Source organism: Hippoglossus stenolepis, chromosome 1 (assembly GCF_022539355.2).
Source record: "Hippoglossus stenolepis isolate QCI-W04-F060 chromosome 1, HSTE1.2, whole genome shotgun sequence".
Lineage (NCBI taxonomy): Eukaryota > Metazoa > Chordata > Actinopteri > Pleuronectiformes > Pleuronectidae > Hippoglossus > Hippoglossus stenolepis.
Genome location: NC_061483.1, coordinates 29,779,369 through 29,788,765, shown reverse-complemented (window position 1 = coordinate 29,788,765; position 9,397 = coordinate 29,779,369). Strand labels below are relative to the sequence as shown.

The 9,397-nt window shown below is 41.0% G+C and overlaps 1 protein-coding gene across 3 annotated transcripts; it reads right to left on the bottom strand.

The window, feature by feature from the left end:
* Window positions 1-586: 586 nt before the first annotated feature.
* lins1 (lines homolog 1) lies at window positions 587-8,262 on the bottom strand. Of its 3 annotated transcripts, none has more exons than XM_035161741.2 (6): window positions 7,507-8,262; window positions 7,174-7,263; window positions 5,911-6,043; window positions 4,383-4,970; window positions 2,582-2,768; window positions 587-1,416 (listed from the first exon to the last, which is right to left on the bottom strand). In XM_035161741.2, exons 1-6 carry the CDS (start codon window positions 8,002-8,004, stop codon window positions 597-599), a joined length of 2,316 nt encoding a protein of 771 aa, XP_035017632.1. In that variant the 5' UTR covers window positions 8,005-8,262; the 3' UTR covers window positions 587-596. The 3 variants fall into 3 exon arrangements, with proteins under 3 accessions (XP_035017632.1, XP_035017638.1, XP_035017647.1); XM_035161747.2 differs by having other exon boundaries at window positions 2,582-2,765; window positions 7,507-8,024; XM_035161756.2 differs by having other exon boundaries at window positions 7,349-7,649.
* Window positions 8,263-9,397: the final 1,135 nt, after the last annotated feature.

The window sequence follows — 9,397 nt, the reverse complement described above, 5'->3', positions numbered from 1 at the left end:
AAACATCTGTTCTCTGTCATTTTGTTTTAAACAGGTAACCTCACTTTAATGGTAGGTGCACAGCTCAGAGTTGAACACTGTACCATACAGTCTGAGTGTATCTTCAGTTATAATAAAGTTTTTTTTTTAAGTGTAAAGGGAGTCATATTATCTTCTTTCCTAACTCCTTACTGCTTTTCCTTCACATCTTTCCTTGACCTCCTGACGTTTCTCATTGGGGTCAAGGACTAGAAGTTAGGAAAGACATTATTTTAACTATCCTACTGGAGCCTTCTTCTTTGAATTTCTAGTAGAATATGCACAAGACTCTCAGCACAAGACTCTCATGGGCTGTGGCTGAGGGGAGAAGGTCGGCTGTTTGATCCCAGTCTTCCCCATCTGCATCCCGCAAGTGTCCTTGACAAGATACTTAACCCTGAATTGACCCTCATAGAAAGGATGCACTGTATGATTGTGTGTGTGAAAATGGGTGAATGATGCTTTGAATAGTCATCAAGCCTAGAAAAGCTCTATATGAATACAGACCATTTACCATTTATTAAAACCTTTAAACCACGCCACCTCACATAACAAAACAAAACACATATTTGCTTTTATCATTTATTAAACTGTGATGGAGGTGATTGCTGGGAACAAATCTCAACTCCTGCTAAGATTTTTAAGAGAGAGGAAGGGTTGTATGGGAAGAGTTTCTTTGTCTGCAGCCTGGTCACTACCTCTCTGAGCTCTGACAGACAGGCAACTACTCTGGCTAATGTTTCACAGGTGCCCTGTCCTGACAGTGTACATGATCTCAGCCTGCTCGGTAAACTTGGCGGTGAAAGCCCCTCTGGTCTTCTTTCCTTTGTCGATTTAGGTTCACTCAGATATCCTGTTGAGTCACATGACTCATATTGTTTCTGTCTGGTTGATAGTGGTGGTCCACCCCTTTCCTGTTTTACAGACGCCCCTGGTTCATCCTCACAAATCTCCATGCTCTCAGGATCAGACTCATCAGAGCTGTCATACTCCACAAGGCGAAGCCCACTGCCCAAACTGACCCCTTCCACTGGTGGAATAACACATGTGGGCTGAACAAAGGCGCTAGATTCAACATGTTCTGGCTCAAGTTTAAAGGTCAGTGCAGGTTTATCACCACCACATAAGCGAGTAAGTGATTCCTGCAGTGAAACATGACAGTGCGACTCTGTGTCTCTTTCACATGCTGCAGTGAAACCCTGCCAGTCCGCTTTGAGGTATTTGAGGTACCGCACAAAGTACTCCAGAAAGCAGGTCTCAGAGGAGATGAGGAAGTCGAGGAGGGTGCTGTGATCAAAGGAGACACTCCGGAGCAGTAGCAGGAAGTGGCAGTGAGGGTTGCAGCCAGAGGAGCAGGCTGCCTCCAGCTCAGCCAAATCCTCCAACCCAGAACAGAGTCTGCAGGGAGAGACGAGCAGTTCAGTTAGCTCATTTTCAAAACGTGTGGAGATGATTTCCCTGATTGATGCATCTTCCTTGATAAGGTCACGTAACACCTCTGCCCTGAGAATGCTTTCTTAATCTACCATTCACATCTGTTGAAGTCTGAACAAACGAAAAATAAAAAGTACATCAATGTAACTGATTTGGGGTCAATTCTTAATGTAAATATTAATAGTCATAAATTAGAATACACCAGGTAAAAGGGCTCCTTGTAAATGTACACCATTAGTTCTCTGAGAATATCTTTCATATACAAGCAGAACTGGTATTGTAACTGAAATCTCCCCGACTGATTCCATAGTAAATCAAATCGTGAATCTCAAAATTGTAATTGGGAATTTTAAGATTCCTAAAGCTCCTCTCAACAGTTTTTAAGACCATCACAAGTATAATCAGGAAATCACGTAGACCTTTTACAAGATCCACACGCTATGAAACGGTGATTTATTAGCCCTATTTGCCCAACTTGTTCTCAGTCAGCAGTATTTGCTGTTTATTGTTCTGTGATACATCATAGGGAATTAAATAGCTGTTTTTACATTCTTTCAATCATGATAACATTTATGCCTTCACACCTGATTTTTTCGCAGATAAAGGATAAATGATAAAACATTAAAAATCAGGATATAATTTCACGTATGTACTTGAAGCACTTCCAATGTATCAGTTGAGAGATTAACCCAAAGTTTAGGTAGTAATTTCATGGTACAAATCTATATTATTTATTATTTTTATTAGCATATTCTTATTATCATTATATCATATCAGTTGTTTTTGTTATTCTTATTATTACTCTTAAATGCAGTAATCATTATTATTTTTGTTGATAACATACTGTAATTACACAAAAAGATATTAATATTTTCATTATATAAGTTGTTTTTTAACAATTTCTCACAAGGTCTCACGAGGTAACATTTTTGTAGAAAACCCATTTCAGACCAATCACTATCGAAAGCTCATTATTTTAGGTCCTAAAACATGTCTTTAAGTGATCTTTAAAGATACTAAACAGTGAAATTAATATCAACCTTCAGAAATCCATACGAGTCAAACTAGTTTTCCGATTAACTTTGTTTGCATGACATGTTGATAACAATAAATGACACACCAGTTGTACCTGTGATGGAGGAATATGGAGAGCAAGGCTTTAGCTGCCTCCATCATGTCATCGTCCTGCTCACCAAACAGCAGACTGACCCAGCAGCAGAGGTGAGAGACTTCTGTCAGCTGGACACTGCACCGCCTCAGAAAGCCCCACAGACTCTGTAGATACCCATAAACCTCTGTGGAACTGTCCTGCTCTGCTGGGAGAGAACACAGGGAAGGTCAAAGCACAGCCACTCAACTCATATGTGAGAGGGCTGCCCCCTGATGTGTACATGATGTAGTACAGAATGTCCCAATTCCTCTTCCCGCAACATTACAGACACACGAAGACAGGTATTGTTGTGTTGCTGATTTGCCGTTACAGCATCTGGACAGACTCCCATTGAAAAACTGATACTCAATGGTAAAGGAAAAGCAGCTGTGTTAGGATCCTCTGTTCTCTTTAACAACAAAAATGTTTGAAAGGACAAAGTATCAACATCACAGCCCACAATTACCAAAATCTACAGAAAACTTTTAACACTGATATGGTATATCATAATTTGAGAGAGAGGGGGAAAGTAAGGCATCCAGTAGCACACAAAACACTCATACACAGGAGCATAATAAAAAGTCAAGAATAAGTACACATAATCTGCAGCGAGATTAAAGTCAAGCCACCAGAGCTACTACAAAGCTGTCACTGTAAAGAAGTATGTGCTAATGGAGTACTGAAACCAAATATAAATACAGATTAAAAGATAAATAAATGGAACAATGCAAAAGTTTTGCATTAGACTAACAGTCTGTAAATTAGGGTACAGCAGATGTTAAGTGTATTATAAAAGTGAAAATAGTGCAAGAATAGAATAGAACTATCAAACTGGAGATATAAAAATATAAAGATTAAATAGAAAAACATAGGCAGTGATGGTGACAGTCTGGCATCCTAGTAACAGATGTGGGTGGGTAATGCATTTAATCAATCTCATTTCACCAAATCTGAAAGGAGTTGCACAGTGGTATGGCCTGGGGGATAAAAGATCTCCTCAGTCTGTCAGTCGAGCAGTACTGAGACAGCAGTCTGCCACTGAATGTACTCCTCTGTGTTTAGTATTGCCCAAACTGTCTTGCAGTACATTTAGGGTCCTTCTCTCTGACATAGACTGTATATAAAGATGGACGACTCATCTCCATGTCCTCCAACCATCCAGAAAAGAAGCTAAAGAATCCCAGACATGAAGCTGCCACATTGCTCATTTAAAGCCATTGTCTGCACAGTAGCAATTGGGGGCTGGAGCCGAGGTAGCAAGTTGCCACTGATACATGCGCTCGACCAATCGTGACTCAGCTGTCAAACATGACTTTCAAACCGTTTTTATAGCATCAAATAACAAATTCAAACCGAACTTACTGGATAAATGAACACATGAACATATCAGCACAATAAGAATATATATATATTTTTTTAATTGATCACATTTTCACTGAAGTTAGCAAAAAATGTCATCAACACCTTGAATCAAATCGGGACCTTTTTCTTTTGGAGCTGATTCTGAAACCCAGCCCTTATTGCTTCCACCTCTGTAGTCATGTCTTGGTAAGTTAAGAAATGAGGTTTAATTCTGAATATTTCCTCTAGACTGTAGGTAAACCTGTTGTTACAAATATTTAATAGAGCGATAACTAAAATGCACTAATAGCTCCTTTAACCCAGCAGAAAAAAGCACATGCAGTATACACAGAGCAGCAACAACAAGTAACTGGTAACTGGTTTTAACAATCAGTGTATACTGTGTGTACCAGAGTTGTGTTTCATTGTGGATCCTCACCTGTTCTCCCAGCTGTTTTTGTCTGAAGCTCCATGGACTTGAGAAGAAGCAGGCTGACACCTCTCAACATCACACAGTCTGGTTTCTGACCATCATCCCCTCGGTTGTGTCTGGTCCCCCCAAAGAAAGAGACAGACCCCACTTGGACACTCTGCAACCAATCAGCAGTCACCGCTGTTAACACAGTCTGAGCTAGCATGTTCATATCAGAGCGGAAATGATCATGTCTCTGTCCGGCGAACAGCACATCTTCTGAAGCCCAGTCCTCCCCAGCCTTCTGAAGAATTAGTCTCTTCAGAAGCAGTAACGCTCGCTTTTTCACAAAATACTCTGAGGAGCAGCTGATGGCGGTCAGGAGCGCTGAGGAGTGAATGTAGGCTAATCTCTGATTCTCCAGACCACCTTCAGCTCCGGAGATGAAACTGGATGCCGTCAGTGCCTCCAGCAGGTCCAGCAGGAGGCAGAACGTTGTTCCCCAGTGTCTGCTGCTGGTAGAGTGCATCAAAGGCTGTTGGTCTTCATGGAGAAACTTTGAACATAAAGCACTGAGGCTGGAGTCAAAAAGTGCCACAAGTTTCCAGAGGATCTCTAGAGGTATAAAGACATGTATATAAGATGAAACATTAGACGCGGTATCTTACTGTTAGTGTACCAACATTGTCCATTTGAGCATGGTTAACTAGATATCTTTGGATTATGACTGTTTGTCTCTACAAATAGAAAATATACTAAAAGTTTATTTGTTAATGCAAATTTGTATAATTAGCTGTAGCCACACTTTTGACTGTGTATTTAATATCCTTACCATAAAGCATCACTTATTAACTGACCATTTGTCAGAACTGTAGCTTGTTAAATAAGGTTCCGGAATATTCATCATAACATATTCTTGTTTTTTGGTTTATTCTTTCTGTTACAAACTATCTATTAGCTACAATGACACAAGTTTGAACTACTCTTAATCCAAGACTGATGCAGAGTCACCATCCAGCTCTGCTACCATGGGCGTTGCAACAGAGTAAATTGCTGGGGACCAGCCAAGAGGGGGCCTCAGAGCAAATTTGATCAGCAGGAATGATAATCTTGTGAGAACCACAAAAGCTTTCGTAATTTTAGAGGTTTGGTTGAAGACAAGAATGTCTCTCGTATTTCATGTGTTTCTTGGGGGCAAATACTGTTTGTTACATCCCACAACTTGGACATTTTCAGACACCAAACAGCTCAAGAAATAGTCGCAAGTGGAATGTTGTAAATATTAACTCACTGGATGGAAGTTAATTTCATTAGTAACTGTTAAGTTTCTTTCATATTATCCTTGGGCCTCCATTGTCAGATCTGATCTCACTGATCAGATCGTCTTCAACAGACAAAGCAAAACAAAGTCCTGAATCAGAGAAATAAAAATCACAGAATAACTGAGCTTCTATTGGCTGATGACGATATTGTTCAGCTTGCTGTGGGTTCACACATCAGCAGAGTTCAGCTGACACTCAGACCTTCATGAAATGAACAAACCAACTGTCTCTACCTTGATGAGCTGCTTTGAGGAGTCTTTTTAAGACGTCAGTCAGTGACCACAGACAAGCGTCCAACTCAGCAGCGGGCGGTGAGCTGAGAAATGCCTGTACACACTTCTGCTGCCAGACCGGACTGACTGTACCCTGAGAAATGAAAATAGTAATTTATAAAATATTAAGATATATGAAATGATAATATATACTGTATTGATGTTAGTCACATGTAATGTCAGAACTTCAGTACAACACACTAGGGACCAATAAACAGGAAGTGGAACTGATTTTATTGAAACTTGGTTTTGAGTATGGGTCAGTAAAGAACTGACTGAACTTTGCTCTACACAAAGGAAAAAATATTTCTTGACATTTAGCTCTGGTCTACAACTCCTAGAAAACCTGGAACTAAGTGCTGAGCTAAGGGGACTCCAACTACACAACAGAAGCCACTGTAACAGCTAAAGGCTGGAGCTTTGCTGCCTCTGGTCCTGGACAGTTCAACATCATTGAGGGGACAAATTAAGTTTATCAGTGCATCGTACAGGATAATGTCAGGGTAACTATCTGCAGCTGAACATCAGACGTTGGAGATCAGCAGGAGAATTATTCTAAACATTGAAAACAAATCTATAGAATGACTTGAAACAAAACAAAAAAAACAGTCAGAGCTCAGACCTTGAACAGGTGAAATGAGCTCAGGAGAAACGATCATTGAGCAGCTCTGATCCACAGATACTGGAAGCACCTATAATAAGTTACTGCTGCCAAAAGAGGTTCAACCAGTTAATAAATCCAAGAGTTCATTAAACTTTCAGATTTTAAAACGTTTTCTTTTGATTTATCTCTGTGTTGTTTTTTAATGTCCCTGTACAGCACCTTGAATCTACCTCTTTGTATGAGAGGTGCTTTATACATTAAAAATTGCCTTGCCTTTTCCCACCGACAGTGTGGATGTTTAATGGGTGTTAAATAAAGACAAACAATCTATTATTGTTTGTGTCATGTCTAAAATTGCAACTTAGATGATCAGATCAAATTTTATGAGGTTTTCTTTTTCTCTGTCCAATATTTATTTGAAGGTACATGATCCAAACACAGTGACATGCTACAGGTCTTGTGCAGCATTTCCTCAAATTCAGCCTCACAATTTTAGTGTCTCAGGAAACTTTCAGAATCCAGAAATTAAACTTGAACACAACGCAGCCCAGATGAACCAGCTGCTGTATCGATGTGATAAAAGAAAGTTGAGTAGGTATGGCCCTGAGGAGTCTACTCACAGATTTGAGAAGTTGGTAGACGACACATGTTGATGCACACTTTGCAGCCAGATGAGAGACAATCTGGTCCTCACTCTGGAAATGATGGACCTGTGGATGGATTTTAAGGTTGCAGTGTGTAGAATTTAGTGATATAAAGTGGTGAAGTTGCATGATGCAGCTGAATACCGCTCACCTCATCCTCCCCTTCAAACATGAAAGAGAACCTGTGGTAACCTTCAGTTGTCATAAAAACTCAAAAGGTGTTTAGTTTTCCGGTCTGGGCTACTACAAGAAACATGGCGGCCTCCATAGAGAGAGATATGATTGCAAGATGATGAGTGTGGGACTCACCAGTTGTGTCATGAGATCCATGTCCTGGAGCAACAGTGTCAGGGTGTCCACACAGTACTGAGTGAGCTCTGCTGCAGGTTCCGGCTGCCTCTGAGACACCAGGCAGGTCATCATCTCCACCAGAGACACACTGATGCAGGTCACGTCCACGCTGTTGTCATGACCACGCTCCTCCGCAGGGACACGCGCTCTGTCCTCACCGCGAGACGCCCCCCCTCCACACACCACACCGGCCACGTCCGCAGCACTGAGGCTGGGCCGCGACCCCGAGAGGAAACATCTGTACACATGTGTCAGACAGTCAAAGCGCTCGCTCATGCTGTTCCTCTGCTGTGTGTTCCGTGAGGACCTGCCACGTGACTCACGCGGAAGCAGCGCAACAACAAATGGATCATCGAACTCCGTCAGAAGTAATACACTAACACCGGATGTATTTGCACGAGCCTTCAAAATAAAACCGCGGTCAAGCCAGCCGACACTCGCATCAAATATCATCATGTTCCGCTCTGGTGGACCAAGTATAAAAAAAGATACTGCTCACTTAAAGCCCCTTCAAAGAGTTTTAAAATGGTTATGAAACGGTGTTATTTTAATATTCCCACCGCTTTATGACCTACAGCAGCAAATGAGAAAATTGGCTTTTTTCTATAAACTACTCGTGAAGTCAGACGCAACAATTTACGCCCCTGAGATACCCCAGAGACCACCAGCATTACCATCCCACCACCGTAACGATGCAGGTGGAGGAGGGACAGGAAAAAGAAACAGGGAAGAGAGCCGGGCTGTGCAAGGCTAAAGGCTAGCCCATACAGACCAGCGCTCCCAAGTCTCTTACAAACAAGATGGACCAGATCAAAATCTGAATTATTCCTGATTGTGAGACTATCATCACAGAGACCTGGGGTCTGTACTACGAAGCAAGTTCAACATAACTTGGATATCTTTCCAAAATCCGGGTGAACTTAACCCAACAAACGCGATCAGGCTCAGCGTTCACTCCACGCTGGTTATCAACTCGTTAAATCAACTAGTCAATCCTACTCTAGATATGAGCACATGCACATAGGAAAGGGGCGGTATTTACTGCATAGGACCAATCATGGGCATGGACAAGTTTAACTTGCAGCAGAGCCACATATTTCACAACAAGGATCAAACTGTTATATTAGAAAATATGAGGAGAACAAACACATTATCCAGACTAAAAGAAACACAGTTACAGCTGCTATATGCAGGAAGGACAGCGGGTAGAAATCTATGATTGTGTGAATGTGTAAATTCCCATTCTGACATTTTGGAAAAAAATACCAGATTAAGATTAAGAATAAAATTGAGATTGAGATTGTCATTGAGATTAAGATTAAGATTAAGATTAAGATTAAGATTCATATATTATGTTACCACGATATAATAACTGGCTGTGGCTATCACAAGTTAAATCGGTAAATTATCTATCCCCCATTCCAAATAAATATTTAATTTCACAAGCTAATGTTTTAAGAGCAGCATGGCTCCTTTAAGAAAATGGCCAGTGCGTAAGTGTGTGCATAAGGGAGTGTGTAATAAAGCAAGCGAAAGAGAGCAAGCGTCTGAGAGAAAGTAACAAGAGCATGAGCGGAGTAAGGAAAAAGTGGATAGATGTACAGTGTAAGGTAAAGTGTCGTCCATTATTTCTCAAACTGCTGAAAAAGTGACGGGTGTTATCCCTGAAGGAGGAACTGGCATCTCCCCTGTACTTCCCGACTACGGTTTGGAAGCTGAACAGGAAAGGTTAACAATAAACCCCTTAAATGTAGGGATAAAAGTATAAAACTATGTCTGATTATCCCGCTGCTAACACACCCACTACATCAATGTCAGTAACTCCCACAAGTAGAGAAACATAGATCAA

What these genes read in the sequence shown, in the direction of transcription:
- lins1 (XM_035161741.2), bottom strand. Translation starts at nt 8,004, where the DNA reads ATGATGATATTTGATGCGAGTGTCGGCTGGCTTGACCGCGGTTTTATT. An exon ending in CCTCAAAGCAGCTCATCAAG is followed by an intron (nt 4,971 to 5,910) that starts GTAGAGACAGTT and finishes TTATACCTCTAG; the next exon opens with AGATCCTCTGGAAACTTGTG. An exon ending in TCCATATTCCTCCATCACAG is followed by an intron (nt 1,417 to 2,581) that starts GTACAACTGGTG and finishes CTCTCCCTGCAG; the next exon opens with ACTCTGTTCTGGGTTGGAGG.